Source organism: Typopeltis vanoorti, chromosome 3 (genome assembly GCF_054136105.1).
Source record: "Typopeltis vanoorti isolate ZY-2024b chromosome 3, IOZ_Tvanoo_1.0, whole genome shotgun sequence".
Taxonomy (NCBI): Eukaryota; Metazoa; Arthropoda; class Arachnida; order Uropygi; family Thelyphonidae; genus Typopeltis; species Typopeltis vanoorti.
The window spans coordinates 42,086,900-42,107,559 of NC_143551.1; the positions used below are offsets into that span (position 1 = coordinate 42,086,900).

Here is a 20,660-nt window from a genome sequence, read left to right on the forward strand (position 1 = left end):
TGTTTTCCAAATTTTAAAACCTTACATTTTGCAACATTGAACTCACACCCCCATTTGCTTGCCCAATCACTCAATTTATTCAAGTCTTCTTGCAAGGCCACAACATCTTCACTACTCTTTATGGTTCTTCCCAACTTTGCATCATCTGCAAACAACTGAATATCTCCATCCAAATCTTCGCCAATATCATTAATATACAAGTTAAATAGTAATGGCCCTAAAACAGATCCCTGAGGCACTCCACTAGTGACTTTCCTTTTCCTGGATATTGCACCCCCATACACAACTTGTTGATACCTATCAGATAGCCAGTCTCCAATCCAATGCACTAATCTAATATCCAACCCCATCTGCTCTAGTTTGACTGTCAACTTATCATGAGGCACTCTATCAAAAGCTTTTGCGAAATCCAAGTATATTACTGTGTATCCTTCTCCTCTGTCCAAGGAAGCAGTCACTTTATTGTAATAAGTAAGTAGATTACTAAAACACGACCTCCCTTTAGCAAATCCATGCTGTCCATCAAAGATTATACCATTGTTGTCAACCCAACTCTGGATTCTAGCTCTCACAAGCTTCTCCAACAACTTAACCACAACACCCGACACACAGATAGGCCTATAGTTTGATGCTTGAGTTCGATCACCTCCTTTATGAAGTGGCACAATCTTGCCCTCCTTCCACTCTTTAGGGACTTGACCAAGTGCAAGACTCGTATTAAAAAAATATGTCAAGGCAGGTGTCAACTCTCTGGCACATTCCTTCAGAATACGCGGTGATATATTATCAAGTCCCACAGCCTTATTTACATCTAGTTTACTCAACTCCCCAAACACCTCTTGCTCACTTACAGTCAGTCTCTCCTCCCCATCATCAACTGCTCTTAATCTCTCCATGAAGTCACATTCACAAGATTGAAAGATCTTTATGAACTGCTCATTAAGTATCTCCACCACACATTCTGCAACAGCTGTCTTTATACCATTTCCTCCAACCAATGTCATCCTTCCATAATCATTCTTTCTTTTGCTGGCTACATATCGAAAGAACTCCCTAGGATTCTTTTTAGCTTCATTAGCTAACTGCTGTTCATACCTCTCTTTAGCTACTCTCACCAACCAAGTCACTCTCCTTGCCTGGTCTTTGTAGAACTCATGAAATTGGTTACTTCCACTTCTCTTATGCTGCCTCCACAATGCCCTTTTTCTCTGTATTGCATGCTTAATCTCTTTATTCATCCATCTCACACCTAACTTATTTAACCTTCTCACCCGTGGTATACATTTAGACATTGCATCCACTAAATATTTTTTGAAAATCCCCCAAGCTGCATTGATCTCTTTTCCAGCTAACTCCTCATTCCATGCTACACCTGCAAGCTGTCTCCTGAGCTCTTCATAATCACCCCCCTTGTAGTTCCACATATACCCTTTTTTCACAGGGGTCCTTGCACTGCTGGCAACCACCCAAGTAATCACCTCATGGTCACTTTCACCAATTGGTGGATGATTTGATACCTCATTGATAATTACATCCTCCGATGAGATGACCAAATCCAAGACCCTTAATCCTCTTGTGCCCTCTGTTACATACTGTCTGAGGTAGTTATCCCTCAAAAACTCAAGAAACTCATTTTCTTTACTTCCAGTTGCTATCTCTTCATTCCAGTCTATATTGCCATAATTAAAATCACCCATAATGATCACCCTTTTCTTATTTGCTTGGCTTATTTGACTATACATTTCACTATCACCACCATCCACATTACCAGGTCTATAACAACATCCCACCAAGTATTTGATTCTATTCACCTCTATCTCACACCATACTGCCTCAAAACCACTGGCCCCATTTCCCCCTTGCATCTCTACCTTGTATGGACATAACTCTTTCTCTATCATCAATAGCACTCCCCCTCCCTTTTTACCCCTTCTATCCTCACGAAACACATCATACCTTTCCATCTCTATTCCTGTCAGGATGTCATCCTCATCTAACCATGTCTCACTTATTCCGACAATCTCTGGGTGCACAGACGCAATTAGTGCAACCATTTCATCCGCCTTGTTTCTTATACTTCTAGCATTGGTATACAAACACAACAACTCATTTCTGGATCTACAGCTAGTTCCACTGATACCACTCACTCGATGTGATCTCTCCATGCTGGACTGGGGCCATTTCCCTTTCTGCTTCTTCATTTTAGAACCCTTTGCAATTCCATCTGTTTCCTTTTGATCCCTGATCATCCCATTACTTTCCTGCCTACACATTCTCTCACCTCCTCTTGGAGCATCCACCTTTCTCACGCTGTGTATCCCTGTCCACCCTGAGCCTCCCCGTTTCCCTGCTCCTCTTGCACACCCATTCTCTCATTATCTATACTCATACCACTCACTTCCACATTCATTTGCACTCCTTCAATCTCTCCTGTCTTACTCTCCTGCTCTTCCACATCACTCCCCTCTTGATCTGATTCATTCTCTCTATTCACTTCTCTACCTTCCAGCAGCAGTCTCTCCAAGCGACTCACACCATAACCACTCAAATGCAGTCCATCGCTCCCATACAGCTCACTTCGTCCCTCAAACTCATTCCACACATTAACAAACTGTACTCCCATCTCCTCACACATTTCAGCCAGAATATCATTCATAATCCTTGCTCTCCGCCTCATTTCACCACAATCATACCTAGGCAACACACTGACCACCCTTCCTGTCACACTATTCTCCTTTATCTTTCCAAGCAGTCTCCTGACATTCATTTTGACATGCTCTTTGTTCTCTCTCAAATCATTTGTTCCAATTAATACAATTAACTCTTTTGCTCGTTCCCGCCTCATGTTCAATGCCTCAATCACTCTACTCATTTTACCGCCTGGAAAACATACCTTGTGCATTTTATCCTCTAGCACACCTTTAATAATGGAGTCGCCATACAACGCCACTCGCTCGTCTTTTGTTAACTCTTTCATGCCATCATGATTTATTTTAATAGTTTTGACCTGCATTCTCTTAATTTCATTCCGCATCCATTTCATTTCTTGCTTCATCCAATCCAATTCACCTTCTGAACCTCGCGACACATTCACTCTATCATTAAATCTTTCTGACTTTCTAACTCTCGACCCTCTCTTCTCACTTTCCCTCTCATTCATCCTTCTTTGTTTCCGTACTTTCGGTCCAACATACGTCCAACTTTCACTGTCATTCTTCTCACTTTCACTCTCACATATCTTTCTTTGTTTCCGTACTTTCGGACTAACATGCGTCCAACTTTCGCTATCATTCTTTTCACTTTTACTGTCATTCATCTTTCTTTGGTTTAGTACTTTCGTTCCAACATGCGTCCAACTTTCGCCATCAGTCATTCTTTTTTCGCTATCATTCATTCTTTCGATTTTTTTTACTTGCGGTTTCTGCACCACGCCATTTCTACTTTCATTCGTTCTCTCAATTTCGTTTCTTTCCGCCTCACTTTCGTCCCTTTTAACATCCGTTACGGTTGTCAAATCGCTCTTTTTCTTTTTTCCTGATTTTTTAACATTTTTTCGCCTGTCTTTCTCGCTATTCTCTTTCAAACGTGCAAAACGTTCAAACGTTTTACAAACTTAATTATGTACTATAACAATGATGAATATATTGGGCAAGGGACATACATATATGGCTGTATACTTAGATTTTGCAAATGATTTTGATAGATTGCCACACCTCAAGTTGGTAACTAACTTGGAACAGATGGATTGGATGATAGATTAGTGGGTTGGATTTTAAGTAGGCTCTCAGGTTATCAGAAGTTGTGTATGGTGGTTCAGTTATCTTGGAAGAGGAAAGTGACTAGTGATGTTCCACAGCACTCTGTTTTGGAGCCTTTGTTATTCATGATAATGGAATGGGTTTAACTGGATATATACAGCTGTTTGTAGATAATGAAAAACTAAGGGGACTGATGAGGAATCAAGCATATTACCCTTACAGGACTTGAATAAATTGTTTGAGTGGGCAAGTGTATGGAACTGTCAGTAAAATCTTGTAAATTGAAGGTTCTGAAATTTGGTTGGGATCGGTCATTACAAGTATACATTTAGTCAGAGGATGTTGAAGGAGGTTGAGGAGAAGAGAGATATGCTAGTGGTGGTGGACAAGGGCCTGAAGTTTTATGGTTTCATTGTATAAGACCTTAATCAGGTCTCACATGGATTGTGTTCACAGATTTAGTTACCTGGTTTACTTGGTGATGAGGATATATTAAAAGTTTAGAGAAGATGCCTGATTAAGGTGGTAACTGGTCTTTGGAATGTGAAATATGAAGACCGATTGAGGGAATGCAGTTTGCAATGTCCCGTGAATAGGAAGATGATAGGGCATATGATAGAGCTATTCAAGTTGGTAAAAGGTTGTTACTGGGTTAATGTGGAAGAAATTTTCATAGAATGGGGGGGGAGGTATAATAAATTTAGTTCAATCCTTTATCCAAGTGTAAGCAAACAAAGTTTGCATCTGAAGTATCTTCAGGACTGAGGCAACTCGTGGTAAAGGTGGACCAAGCTCTCATCACTCCTTGTCTTAGTATCTCCCATAATGCAAGGCAGATCTCCTTGCAGACATGTATAATGCTATGCATTAAGGGAAGGGCCACTACCCAGACTGGTTTCGACCTTTATTGCGGTCTCGTCAGTGGGAGCCAGACCCAGATGTGAACACCACATCTGGCTCTCACTGACGAGACTTCAATAAAGGTCAAAACGAGTCTGGGACTTTGTTTGCTTACACTTGGATAAAGGATTAAACTAAATTTATTATAGTCTAACCGAATGGGGAAAGGGGTAGAACAAGGGGATATCCCTGGAAGTTGTATAAGGAGAGTATGAGCAGGGATATAAGGAGAAGTTTGTTTGCATAGAGAATGGTTAGTCATTGAAATGCACTACCTGACATTGTAGTGAATGAGATTAAAGCAGGTTTTGATGGACTTTGTGTGTAACAGTGTGTACTTATTAGAATGAGTCTTCTGCTCCATGGAGGTCTGATGTTAATATTAATGATGATGATAGGTGAATGGAGTATTCCCCTACAAGGATAGACCATATATTTGGAGGTTGCAAATATTAGTTAATAGGTAGAAAGGAGGAAATGTTAGACAGACATATAAGTTGCTAAATGGATTTCATAGGATCAATGCAAAAGTGTATGAAGATTAGATTTTTTGCTTAAGGAATGATGAATTAGTGGAAAGCATAACCATTGTGTGTGTGTGTAATTGTATGTGAATGGCACCATTGATATTTAATTTGCAGAGATATTTAATTTTTGTTTGTATAATAATATAGAATAAGGATTATTTATGATGCAAATACTATTGAAAGTATTTCATATATGCTAATTTGAACAAAATAATCATTAAATTTCTTATAATGTAGGTCTACATTTTTTTCAATTGTCTTTGAAGCAATGAAAGTTTGTTTCAAACAACCAATGGACAAACTTCTTGAACATTTGTCAAGAAAAACACTAGTGGATGAAGATGTAAGGTAACTAGTGTGTGGAATACCAAAATACTTTATTTTCCCTATAAATTTATAAATATATATTACCATATTTTTCGATAGATAATGCACACCTAATGTATAACGCTCACCCCCAACATTTTCATCACTCCTTTTGCTGCATAGATAACGTGCATGTGCCAACTAGCAGTAGAGTTAGGAAGTGCAGACAGAGAACAGAGGAATTCTTTAAAAACACGTGCGTTGCTAGCAGCAGTGGTCGACATGGAAGACAGAAGTACTTCTCGGAGAAAATCCTACACAGCGCAGTTCAAACTTGAAGTGGTAGAAGTAGCAAAGGAAAAAGGGAATCGTGAAGCTGGTAGATTGCTCAGTGTTGGAAGTAGTGTTTATGAATGGTGAAAGGCTGAAACAGTCCTGAAATGTTTACATACGAGGAAACGTGCTATGAGGTTTAGAAGGTGCTTGTGGCCACCCATAGGGAAAAAAAAAAAAAACTGTTTGATTAGGTTGTTAGTGAAAGAGCTAAAGGTATGAGAATATCTACTATCCGTGTGTTGCAGGAAAATCAAAAAGAATTTCACAAAAGAATAATATAAAGGATTTCAAGGACTACCCCATCTTGGGTTTTTGGATTTATGAAGAGAAACAATTTAAATGTGCACTCCTCCACTAGTGTTGCACAAAATTTGCCATGTGACTGGGAAGCGAAAGTAGCTAAATTTCGTTTGTTTCTGAGAGAAAAGCTTGTGTGAGGTTGATGCTTGTCACTTTGGGAATATGGATGAGGTTCCCATAAGTTTTGACATGCCTAGTTTTGGACTGTGAATCTGAAGGGAACAAAAGAGGTTTCAGTTATTAAAACAGGGCACGAAAGGTCTAACTTTACTGTGGTTCTCTGCGTAACTGCAGATGGTTCCAAACTGCCACCGATGGTGATTCCAAAGATATTATTGTTACTGCTAATGATAAAGGTTGGATAAATTCCAAGGTTATGAAATTTTGGTTGAAGAATGTGTGGCGAAAGAGAAAAATGGCATTTTTCAACCCAAAATCTTTGTTAGCGTTAGATTCGTGTAGGGCACACACGACAGCAGAAGTTAAAACAATTGTAAGTAAGTATTCCAAATTGACCATCATTCCAGGTGGTTTAACAAAAAAAACTTCAACCCCCTTAATCTTGCAGTAAATAAACTATTCAAAGACAATTTGTGGGCTAAGTGGGAAGACTGGATGATGAATGGCATCCATAAATATAACAAAACAGGGCAGATGACATATAAAGATATAGTTACGTAGATTGTAGAAAGTTGGGCTGCTGTAAGTGAAAACTGTGTTAGAAATGGTTTCACTAAAGCACAAGGGAATGCAGTGGTGTCTGGTGACAATGATTATGAAGCTGAAGAAATACCAAATGAAATTTTTAACGCAATTGATTCTTTCAATATTGAGTCTGAAGAATTTTTTGGATTTGAATAGTGTAATGTTCAATAAATATTAAGTAATACTTCTTCCTTAGTTTTGTTATTACATTTGATTTACCTCTCATACCTTTCAAACGTATAGTGCGCATGTTCATTTTTAATGAATTTAGACTTTTTTGTATAGATAATGCACGCGTTATCTATCGAAAAATACGGTAATTTGAAAATTTTCTGAAGCTGGGTTTCATGTCACTTGAGATTTTAAATTCGAAGAGTTTAAAAATTCATGAAGAAATAATTTTTGCATGGTTATTTGTTTTAAATAAATAAATTTTTTATTTATATCAGTTATTCATGTGAAATAAAAAGCCATGAAATGTTATAAATATCAAGATATTTGTAACATAGTGTGACTGTAAATCATATAAGGTGAGCATTGCCATCGAAGTATACCTTGACTAGCTATATATGTTGAGAAAGTAATATGATTCCTTATGCAATGACTCCAAAAAATTATTTGTATGCATTTTTAATGGCTGAATAACAGAGAAAAAGTAGACCCTTGCTAGCTCATTTACACTGACTGAAATTTGGCAAGAAGTTAAAGGCATGTAGACACTCAATACCACAATTAGCTTAGTTCGGTAGATTACTTGAAGCTGAGAAGGAAATTGCAGTTATTTATTCCTTGTGGTTTCCTGCTAGATAACTGTATATATATTTTTAGATTTCCTTAAAATTTGAAACAGTGTTGAAGATATTTGGTATAAACCTTTTTTAAACATATGAGGTTAAGTTAAAAATTGTTAAAGATGGAGAAAAAAAAATCTGCCTCTTACACATTTGCATAATGTTTACATCTTGGAAACAAAAGATTAAAGTTATGTATAAATAGAACTTTTTCTTAATAAAGTATTGAGCTTTTTATACAAATGTAATGATTTTTAATATTCTCTCCTTACCACAGCATACTCACCATATGCCACCAATATGGTGTACGGTGGTTGCTGAATGAAATGGATTACCTGTAGGAGTAGCCAATGCATCATCTCTGTTCAAATTTAAGTAAAGGAATGTAAGTAGTATATGGATTCATTTGGCCTCCCACAGTGAGTCTTTGGACTCCCTTGCTAGTGGATGACATTGGACACCTTGGACTCTCTATGAAGTATTATTATTATTAACATCAAATATCTGTGGAATCAAATTGAGGGAGGTATATTCCATCACACACATAAAACTCGTCAATTATTCAGTGTGTCTGCATTCATCGCACTTGGGAACTTCGTTCCACTTACCGACCACTCTCCGTGCAAAGAACTCCTCACTCTTTGCTCACACCTTCCTTATACAGTATACAGGGATTGCCTCCTGTTCTACTCATTCTATGAAAAATTTCACTTATCTAGTAAAATGCCTCACCAACTTATGTCTTAATCATATCCAATCCTCCTCCTCCTATTCACATGGCTTGCAAATTGTGTTTTCTCTATCTGTCTTCATACCTCGCATGCCAAAGACCAATACTACCCTAGTCAATTTTCTCTGGATTCTTTCATTGGCATAATCTGATGTGATAACTCCACACCTTGTGCAGCACCACAAATCCCAAAAGAGTGGAAAGAGGATAAAATTTCCACTTCACAAATGTGGTGATTTCATTTCACAGAGATGAAATCTATAATAGTTATGAAACCTATAATAGTTATATCTATAATAGTTATGAAATCTATAATATTATGAAACTAATATATAATAGTTTCATAATATTAATGACAATACATTGAGGGAACTTCTCTGTTTGTAGGTTAGGTGTTGTCTTGGCACCATTCATACTGGATGGTTATGAAAATCAACATATGTTATTGAGGTGGTTCAGCATAAGGTAGTTCAGTCACATTTTATTTAAAATTATTTATGTGGTGGTGTTATTATTATCTCATGCATGCACTCACTCACTCAGCAGGCATGCTGCTGAGTGAGTGATTGACTGATATATCAAAATATCGATCCACTTCTTATGGAGCTAGAAAGCTGAAATTTTGTACTTTCATAGCATTCCAAATAAGTTGATGGAAAAACATCCAAAAATATAAAAGTTCTGAGTTAATTAGTATCCAAAAGTTGTGAATTTTTCAAAAAAAAACAATATTTTGCTGTTTAACTCAGAATCATTTCGTGATATCATATGACTTGTCCCATTGCATAGGACATAAAATACTGATTAAGCATCCTAATTGAGGACATGAACAAGTTTATCATCCTTGTACTAAACATATCAGTTTTCATACTGCATACCGGTGTTATTTTCAGCTGGCAGAATTTTACACTGCAATTTTTATTGATGAAATTCAAATTATTTTTTGTAAAAGCATGAACGTAAACATAAACGTAAAATGAGTAAGTAAATGTACCATATTTACTTGAATATAACTTGCACTTTTTTCTCCAAAATTAAAGTTAAAAAATCGTGTTGCCAGATATATATGCAACACTTTTGGAAATTTTTGAAAACTAAAGTTTTTCAGGAAAAAAACTAAATTGATGTTTATAATTAAATCATCAGTATTCATTATAATTTATAATTGCTCACATTATTTATAAAATGAAAAAACGCTAAAGATTCATATTTGAATCTTTAGCGTTTTTTCATTTAATTACAGAAGCACTTGCTTCTGTAATTAAATGAAAACAAAAAGTTTCATTATTGCTTGTCCTCTTATCATTTCGAAATCATGAGATCACCATAATTTAAAAAAAATGAAAATGGATATGACTTATGAAGAATCTCCTATTTTCTATCGCTACTTCCGCTCTCAAGAGCGGTTTCCTAGTCTGCATTGTCAAGGACATCTACCCAAATACCATCATCTTCGTTCCCATCCAGGGCATTAGAGATTCTGGTTTGTTTGTTTTTTTAAAAAAACTCGTGGCATTTATTTCTGGAGAAATCTTGTCCCAAGCTCTCAAAATCCAGTTGCACAACAGTTCTAATAATGGTCTCTTAATCTTCTCTGCCAGAGTCAGGTTGTAGCTGTCGGCTGCCATCCACTCCTTGTAGAATTTTTGTACGTTGTCCTTGAATGATTTGTTGACCAATATATCCAAGGACTGTAGAAAGATCACTAAGAATAATGGCCACATCGGTCTTCACATCTGAAAGTTCTTTTACTATTTCAGATTCTAAATGTGAGGAAACTATCCCACACGAGGAGAGCCAGGCATTGAAATAAGGCCCATTGCCATTTTGTCCCAAACTGTTCTAATCCAGTCTTAAACCATTCTAGTATCCATCCACCCTTTTTTTCTTGAACTCTTACATGAATTCCAGGGGAAAATTTCCTTTCAGCATTGTTTTCCTTTTGAATATTATGTAAGGAGACAACTTTCTTCTATCTGCAGTCATTGCAAGAACGATTGTGCATTGCTGTTTTTAACTTCCAGTTATGCACATTATCACACTTTTTCTCAATTTTCTGTTACTGTTGTTTAGTGCGAAAACAAAAGATTGTGCAACTCAATGACAAAGGCAAGCCAACAAGTGTTGAGTTGAAACACCGATTCTCTTCAGCTGAATTCCAAAATATCTGAAACTGCCATAACAACATTCGTTATCTACTTAATTAATTAATTTTTTTCATAAAGTAAAATCAGGGGTGTGAGATATACATGAGTGCAAGTTATATTCGAGTAAATATGGTACTTGAAACTTAAATAAAGCAAGTAAATGTGATTGGTGAGCAAGAGATTGCAACCAGCAGTATGATAGCCAGCAAAACTGATGGCAAGAAAGAGAGTGCAACTGATGGTAAGATAGTCAGCAATACTAATGGCAAGAGAGAGAGAGAGAGAGAGATCGATTCAAGACTTGAAAGTAGAGATGATGAAGATGAGGCAAGAGAAGCATATGCAAAGTGAAATGAGGAGAACTGTAAATATGCAAGGAAGGGTGAGAAACGGTGGAATGAAAGAAAGCCATATGAAAGGTAATGAATGATTTGAGAGTGGTGCTATATGAAGATCTGATTATTAGAAGCATGGTAAATGAGAAAGTGTACAAGATTTATTCTCCTGGAAATAGAATAAGCAGAATGAGTGAGGCAATAGATATGGGCAGTGATTGAGCAAGATAGTTGTATTAGGAAAAATTCATTATTTAGGAATAAGGAAAATGTAAGAATGTCAGAAGATTATTGAGAAGAGTTAAAGATAACAGTTGGTAGGAAGAGTAGTCATTGTGTTACCCATGCATAACAGTGATGAGTTGAGACAGCTAGTGGAGATCATGAATAATATATTAACACTGCAAGATGTGGATATATGGGATGAATGAGCAACGGATACAAATCACCAGACAAGATCAGATCTCTCTGCATGAACTATGTTCACCTCCAATCTCTCCTGACATAAACACATCATTACATCAATAGCTTCTTCAGCATCCAAGAAACTAGGCATTTTTTTCATTCAAAAGGATATTTTACACCGAACTAACTCCTAACTATGTACAAATCCCAAATCTGCCCATGCTTAGAATACTGCTCGCATGTTTGGAGTGGTAAATGAAAACTTTCTTTAATATCCTTGATGTTGTCCAGAGGCAAGCACATAGGCTCATTGATGATCCCTCTCTTATGGGTTCACTTCAACCACCATCTCACAGACACAGGTACTTCCATGTTCACTGCTTCGGTGAATTGCAACTGTCATTTCTTAACTTTCAGTTGCACCTGTTAATAGTATTTGGCCAGCATCCCTTTACTGTGAAATGGCAGATACACTGAACTTTCTTCTCTGCTCTTCTTCTTTTATTCTGTCCACCTCTGTCATCTAGAAAAGCCTTCCTTGTGAACTATTCCCAAACAATTACATCTTGCAGCTCTTTTCAAAAAAAAAAAAAAAAAAAAAAAAAAACATCAAGAAAACTTCTATTACAGTCCTCATCTGCACCCCACACTTAGCACTCGTGTGCATATAGATCTCTCGAACTCTTGTATATGGGATCGATAAAAAAAAAAAAAGAAAAAGAAAAAAAAAAGATGCAGCTATATCAGAGTGATGGACTACCATATATTACCACATATAATGCGAAAAATTTATGGTAAAAAATACTACTTAAAGTTAGGGGTTTGCATTATATGTGGATCTTAAAAAATATAACATCTTATTAGACTTGCACACACAATATATACTACCTAATGCCTATGGAACCAAATCTACTTGACCCACTCGCATTCAGCGACGGAGCGTGCATCGTATCTGTGCATAAAGCCAGTAATGTAAGTAGTGCTGATATCCCACCCCCTTCGCGGGATATTAGCAGTTATATCGGTTTAACCACAGTTCATTTTAAATATTATTTGTTAAACAAACCTAGCCTAAAAATGAGCCAACAGAAACGTAAACGTTCATCTTTTGAAGCAGGATTTAAATTGCGTGTTGTGCAGTTTGCAGAAGAGCATAATAACAGTGTTGTTTGAGAGAATTTGGTGTAGCAGAGAGTAATATTAGACTTTGGCGTAAGCAAAAAGACAGTCCTGAAAAAATATCCAAAACCAAATGTGCCCGTCGTGGAGATGTATCATCTTTTCCAAGAACCCAAGGAAGAGCTAAATGAATGGATTTTGACGCAATGACAAGATGGCATTATAGTAACAAGAAATGCAATTCGTTTTCGAGCTCTACAGCTCAAGAATGGTAAATTCAAGGACACACCAGATATTTCATCTTTTCTTGCTTCGCCTGGGTGGTGCAACTGATTAATGGAATGCAAAGCATTAACATTATGACACCAAACAATTATTGCACACAAAGCAGCTTGAAGAAAAAGTGGAGTCCCTCCATAAATTTATCATAAAATTACGGAAGTGTCACAGATATGAACTTTCCCAAATAGGCAATATGGATGAGACACCCATGTACTTTGATATGCCTGGGAATCGAAAAGTAAACTCAGTTGGTGAAAAGAGTATCCTCATAAAAACAACGGGACATGAAAAAATGCATATTACCGTTGTTCTAGCATGCATGGCAGACGTAACCAAATTAAAGCTGACAGTGATATTTAAAAGGAAGAAAATTCCGAAGTATATGAAATTTCCACCAGGTGTCGTTGTTCGTGTCAATCAGAAAGGTTGGATGGATGAAGGTGTACAATTGTGGCTGGATCAAGTATGGAACATATGTCCAGGCAGCTTGTTACGTCAATGAAGCATGCTAGTACGGAGGCAAGCAAAGAGAAAGCACGTGAGTTATGTACAGACCTAGCAGTCATTCTGGGTGGTCTATCTTCCGTTTTGCAGCCGCTTGATGTCAGCTCGATTAAGCCGTTTAAAGATCACTTACGTGAAAAATGGAGAGAATGGATGTCATCTGGTTTGGTGAAGATGACAAAGGGTGGGAATTGTCAGAAGCCTGAGATCACCCTAGTCACCAGCTGGGTTAAAGAAGCTTGGGATTCAATACCATCTGAAATGATTCAATGCTTATTTCTTAAATGTGGAATAAGTAATTCAATGGATGGATCCAAAGATGACGTCATATACGAAGGCGAGGATGATGCACAACTAAATGGAGAGCATGATGACAATGACGACAACTGCTACACTGATGATGCAATGCCTACAGATGAATTTATAAATGAAATGTTTGATGACTCAAAAGATGAAGGATTTAAAGAATTTTGACATTTTGTTTTAAAATAAATATTCTTTTGTTAATTCGTATTGTATTATTTATAATGTTATGGAAGAAGATTAACAGATCGCATTATATGTGGACATGGCATTTTATGGCTAGTTTTCAAACAAAAGTTCTAGTTTGCATTATACGTGGATCGCATTATACGCGATAATATACAGTACATATAAATGGTTTTGGTATGAGTAAAACTATTGGGCTGTTGCTCGAAGAGAAAATAATAAATGCAGTCAGTAGGAGATATGAAATAAGAGGTGATGTGGAAGAGAATGAGAATAGAGTACATGAGTTGTAGGCATGCTTATTAACACAAAGGTGAGTAAGAGAACTGGAAAACAAGATTGAAATTTAAATTAATAAACTCAAAGTGAAGATGGGGAAGCTGCATGAAAAGGGTTCATACTGGAAGAGGAAGACAGCAAAGGAATGGGATGCAAGAAGAGAATTTGAATCCAGAAAAAATTATGACAGAGGTGGTGGAAAGAGAAGAATGGCCAAAGAAAGTCAGTAAAGTGACTCCTTGTACTATTTATCTGCAAAAGGCAGTGTAAGAAATGAACTACTATGTTTATGTATGAATGCCAGATGTATCAGAAATAACACGAACAAAATTTCTTCGATGGAGTTCATTGCCAGAATATTGTTGGAATAAGCGAGATGTGGTTGGATGAGGACAAAATGAGGAGAATAGAGATTGAAGGTTATGTTTTTTGTGAAGGTAGAAAATGCAGGAAGTAAAGGGAGTGATCTTGATGATATTAGATGAATTATGTCCATGCATAATTCATTTGAAAATTTTGAAAAAACATGCCCTTAATTCAGCAATTCTTAAACCTTCTTTCTGGCTAAGATATATTGATGACATTTTCTTGCCACATGACTCGGACACATTAGATTCTTTTCTTCTCCATCTCACCAGCCAGCTCTCCAGAATCCAGTTTATCATTACCTTGATGGACCTGTGTTTCATTCAGGATTTCTCCATGAGTGCAGGTCACAAAGATGCCTCCAACAATCTTGATCTTGAGCCTTTCTCTTCCATGTTATACCCATAGATTTCACTAGTGGGTCTTCCCATCTCGTAGGTGGTCTTCCTGGTTTTCTCTTTCATTCTTGGTTGTCAGTTAAGTATTCTATATGTCCATCTGTTATTCCTGAGTCTGGCTATGTGGCATGCCCATCTCATCTTGCTTTTGCATACTACAGTTACCACATCTTTTATGCCTGATCTCTCTCTCTCTCTTAGTTCCATATTTCTAACATGTTCCATTTTGCTGATGTTACAAATCTTATGTTCTATTGCATACCAAGTCATTCTGAGAGTCTCTTCTTTTATTATTATTATTATTATTATTAAAACAAGACCTCATGGAGTCAAAGACTCATCTAGGAGGTCCTTTTATCTCACACACATCTCATCATACCGGGTCTTAAACACATTCAAACTCCTTGCAGACACTACACTCTCAGGCAAGGCATTCCAATCATTCACAACTCTGCACGAAAAAAACCTGCCTCTCACTCCCCTACTCACACCCTCTTTATATAGTTTCCAGGTATGACCTCTGGTTCTCCCCTGATCTCCCACTATTCTATGTAGAACTTCTCCACCATTGATCCTATAACAACCCCTCACCAACTTGTAGGTCTCTATCATATCTCCCCTCTTCCTTCTCTCCACTAGGCTGTGCAAATTACATCTTTTCAATCTTTCCTCATACTCGACATTCCAGAGGTCAGAAACTACCTTAGTCAGTCGCCTTTGCACCCTTTCCAACATCTCTTCATCCTTCTGAAAACCAGGTGACCAAATCTGGGCACAATAGTCCATGTGGGGCCTAATCAAAGCCTTATACAATGGAACAAGAATCTCCCTACTTCTACACGTCAGTGTCTTCCTCATCATTCCCAGAAGTCTTTGTGTTGTCTTCACAATTTTGGCGATGTGTTCCCTAAATTTTAGATCCTTATCCACTATCACTCCCAGATCTCTTATTTCCTCTACTTCCAACAATATATTCTCACCAAGCATAAATTCTGCATCCCATCTTTGTTTTCCAAATTTTAAAACCTTACATTTTGCAACATTGAACTCGCATCCCCATTTGCTTGCCCAATCACTCAATTTATTCAAGTCTTCTTGCAAGGCCACAACATCTTCACTACTCTTTATGGTTCGTCCCAACTTTGCATCATCTGCAAACAACTGAATATCTCCATCCAAATCTTCGCCAATATCATTAATATACAAGTTAAATAGTAATGGCCCTAGTGACTTTCCTTTTCCTGGATATTGCACCACCATACACAACTTGTTGATACCTATCAGATAGCCAGTCTCCAATCCAATGCACTAATCTAATATCCAACCCCATCTGCTCTAGTTTGACTGTCAACTTATCATGAGGTACTCTATCAAAAGCTTTTGCAAAATCCAAGTATATTACTGTGTATCCTTCTCCTCTGTCCAAGGAAGCAGTCACTTTATTGTAATAAGTAAGTAGATTACTAAAACACGACCTCCCTTTAGCAAATCCATGCTGTCCATCAAAGATTATACCATTGTTGTCAACCCAACTCTGGATCCTAGTTCTCACAAGCTTCTCCAACAACTTAACCACAACACCTGACACACAGATAGGCCTATAGTTTGATGCTTGAGTTCGATCACCTCCTTTATGAAGTGGCACAATCTTGCCCTCCTTCCACTCTTTAGGGACTTGACCAAGTGCAAGACTCGTATTAAAAAAATATGTCAAGGCAGGTGTCAACTCTCTGGCACATTCCTTCAGAATACGCAGTGATATATTATCAAGTCCCACAGCCTTATTTACATCTAGTTTACTCAACTCCCCAAACACCTCTTGCTCACTTACAGTCAGTCTCTCCTCCCCATCATCAACTGCTCTTAATCTCTCCATGAAGTCACATTCACAAGATTGAAAGATCTTTATGAACTGCTCATTAAGTATCTCCACCACACATTCTGCAACAGCTGTCTTTATACCATTTCCTCCAATCAATGTCATCCTTCCATAATCATTCTTTCTTTTGCTGGCTACATATCGAAAGAACTCCCTAGGATTCTTTTTAGCTTCATTAGCTAACTGCTGTTCATACCTCTCTTTAGCTACTCTCACCAACCAAGTCATTCTCCTTGCCTGGTCTTTGTAGAACTCATGAAATTGGTTACTTCCACTTCTCTTATGCTGCCTCCACAATGCCCTTTTTCTCTGTATTGCATGCTTAATCACTTTATTCATCCATCTCACACCTAACTTATTTAACCTTCTCACCCGTGGTATACATTTAGACATTGCATCCACTAAATATTTTTTGAAAATCCCCCAAGCTGCATTGATCTCTTTTCCAGCTAACTCCTCATTCCATGCTACACCTGCAAGCTGTCTCCTGAGCTCTTCATAATCACCCCCCTTGTAGTTCCACATATACCCTTTTTTCACAGGGGTCCTTGCACTGCTGGCAACCACCCAAGTAATCACCTCATGGTCACTTTCACCAATTGGTGGATGATTTGATACCTCATTGATAATTACATCCTCCGATGAGATGACCAAATCCAAGACCCTTAATCCTCTTGTGCCCTCTGTTACATACTGTCTGAGGTAGTTATCCCTCAAAAACTCAAGAAACTCATTTTCTTTACTTCCAGTTGCTATCTCTTCATTCCAGTCTATATTGCCATAATTAAAATCACCCATAATGATCACCCTTTTCTTATTTGCTTGGCTTATTTGACTATACATTTCACTATCACCACCATCCACATTACCAGGTCTATAACAACATCCCACCAAGTATTTGATTCTATTCACCTCTATCTCACACCATACTGCCTCAAAACCACTGGCCCCATTTCCCTCTTGCATCTCTACCTTGTATGGACATAACTCTTTCTCTATCATCAATAGCACTCCCCCTCCCTTTTTACCCCTTCTATCCTCACGAAACACATCATACCTTTCCATCTCTATTCCTGTCAGGATGTCGTCCTCATCTAATCATGTCTCACTTATTCCGACAATCTCTGGGTGCACAGACGCAATTAGTGCAACCATTTCATCCGCCTTGTTTCTTATACTTCTAGCATTGGTATACAAACACAACAACTCATTTCTGGATCTGCAGCTAGTTCCACTGATACCACTCACTCGATGTGATCTCTCCATGCTGGACTGGGGCCATTTCCCTTTCTGCTTCTTCATTTTAGAACCCTTTGCAATTCCATCTGTTTCCTTTTGATCCCTGATCATCCCATTACTTTCCTGCCTACACATTCTCTCACCTCCTCTTGGAGCATCCACCTTTCTCACGCTGTGTATCCCTGTCCACCCTGAGACTCGCCGTTTCCCTGCTCCTCTTGCACACCCATTCTCTCATTTTCTATACTCATACCACTCACTTCCACATTCATTTCCACTCCTTCAATCTCTCCTGTCTTACTCTCCTGCTCTTCCACATCACTCCCCTCTCGATCTGATTCATTCTCTCTATTCACTTCTCTACCTTCCAGCAGCAGTCTCTCCAAGCGACTCACACCATAACCACTCAAATGCAGTCCATCGCTCCCATACAGCTCACTTCGTCCCTCAAACTCATTCCACACATTAACAAACTGTACTCCCATCTCCTCACACATTTCAGCCAGAATATCATTCATAATCCTTGCTCTACGCCTCATTTCACCACGATCATACCTAAGGCAACACACTGACCACCCTTCCTGTCACACTATTCTCCTTTATCTTTCCAAGCAGTCTCCTGACATTCATTTTCTTGTTGTGTTCCATGTTTCTGATCATATGTGAGTGGTGGAAGAATGTCACTATTAAGTAGAGTTGCCTTTGCAGAGATGTCAAGATTTAGATCAGTAAGTGTGTCTTTTAGTCTAATGAATGATAGCCATGCAGCTTACTTTCTTTTTTCCTAGTTCTTCAGATAAATTGTTATTCATTTTTATTGTTTGTTCTAAGTAACTGTAATAGTCAACTTGTTCTATAGGGATGTTATTAATACATAGGTGGCTGTCACTCGTGTAGATGTTTTTGATCCATTTTGTTTTTTCTAGATTCATTTCTAAGCCTATCTCACTGCTGTTTGTGTATATTTTTTCACTCGTTTCTTCTAGATCTTTTGTGTTTTGAGATATTAGTATTAGATCATCAGCAAACATAAGCATTTGTAGTTTTTCACCATCTATGCTTATTCCTCCGTTTAGGTATATTTTTTTTTCCAGAATATATTTTAAAGTGCTGGTAAATACACTTGGAGAGATCACAGTGCCTTGCCACACCCCTCTCTTTATATCTATATTTATAGGTTGATCAAATAGGGTTATTTGTGTGGTCTGATTTTTGTTAATTTCTTTTATCATGCAAATGTAAGTAGGATCCACATTTATTTCCAGTAAGGCACTGATGCCTGCACTGTGTTCTATGGTATCAAATGCTTTTTTAAAATTAATAAAGAGGAAACATAGAGGGATTCAGTATTCTCTGCATTTTTCTGTTAATTGCAAAATGACCTGGATATGATCTAATGTGGAGAAGCTTCTTCTGAATCCTACCTGCTCTCTACTGGAGTTGTCTTTAAGAGTGTTTTTGATTCTGTTTATGATTTTATATATGTAAGAGAGTAGACAGATCGGACGATAATTTTTTGTCTTATTGTTCATTTTTTTAAATAGAAGTATGGTTTTTGAGGACTTCCATTCCTCTGGAATCTTTCCTTCTTTGAAGTACTATGTGAATCTAGTAGACAAGGCTTTGAATATAGTTGGTCCACTTTGTTGGATTTCTTCAGCTTTAACATAATCAAGTCCTGAGGCTTTACCTTTATTAATTTTCTTAAGGGAATGTTCTATTTCTTATGGAAGTACGTCTGTTATATTGCTTGGTTTAGGAATGACACTTCTGAGACTTGGCATTTCATTCTGAGACTGCTTAAGGATGCTCCAAGATGTATCTGGAGCATCCTTAAGAAGTAACAAACAAACTTTCAACATCTTTCTCTAAATCCAGAGTAATTTAATAAAAAGGTGGCACACCGTTTGGCAACTCCTGTAGGTAGAGATGACCTTGCTAATGCTTCTGCCTGGTATCTCCACTTGGGCCTGGCTCTCACTGAAGAGACCTCAATAAAGGTTGAAACTAGTCTGGGTAGTGGCCCTTCCCTTAATGCATAACATTATACATATCCTCAAGGAGATGTTTTTTGCATTATGGGAGATACTGAGATAGGAGTGATGTTAACTTGCTCCACCTTTGCAACAAGTTGCCCGGTGTTGTACCACCTTACTCCAGTTCTGAAGATACTTTCAGGCGCAAACTTTGTTTGCTCACACTTGGATAAATGATTAAACTAAATTTATTATAGTCTAACCAAGTGAAAAATAAACTTTCAACATCTTTCTCTAAATCCAGAGTAATTTAATAAAAAGGTGGCACACCATTTGGCAACTCCTATAGGTAGAGATGACCTTGTTAATGCTTCTGCCTGGTATCTCCACTCGGGCCTGGCTCCCACTGAAGAGACCTCAATAAAGGTCAAAACTAGTCTGGGTTATGGCCCTTCCCTTAATGCATAACATTATACATATCCACAAGGAGATGTGTTTTGCATTATGGGAGATACTGAGATAGGAGTGATGTTAACTTGCTCCACCTTTGCAACAAGTTGCCCGGTGTTGTACCACCTTACTCCAGTTCTGAAGATACTTTCAGGCGCAAACTTTGTTTGCTCACACTTGGATAAAGGATTAAACTAAATTTATTATACTCTAACCAAGTGAAAAATAAACTTTCAACATCTTTCTCTAAATCCAGAGTAATTTATTAAAAAAGGGTGGCACACCATTTGGCAACTCCTATAGGTACAGATGACCTGCTAATGCTTCTGGCTGGTATCTCCACTTGGGCCTGGCTCCCACTGAAGAGACCTCAATAAAGGTCGAAACTAGTCTGGGTTATGGCCCTTCCCTTAATGCATAACATTAGACATATCTGCAA

At 37.7% G+C, this 20,660-nt stretch overlaps 1 protein-coding gene across 1 annotated transcript in view; it reads left to right on the plus strand.

Moving 5' to 3' along the window:
• LOC150108079 (dynein axonemal heavy chain 3-like) overlaps positions 1-20,660 on the plus strand; it is a 1,881,116-nt gene that overhangs the window by 821,760 nt on the left and 1,038,696 nt on the right. The window contains exon 39 of the mRNA XM_090415945.1: positions 5,423-5,533. Coding sequence (XP_090272071.1) covers positions 5,423-5,533 — 111 coding nt within the window. The remainder of the gene's footprint in view (positions 1-5,422; positions 5,534-20,660) is intronic.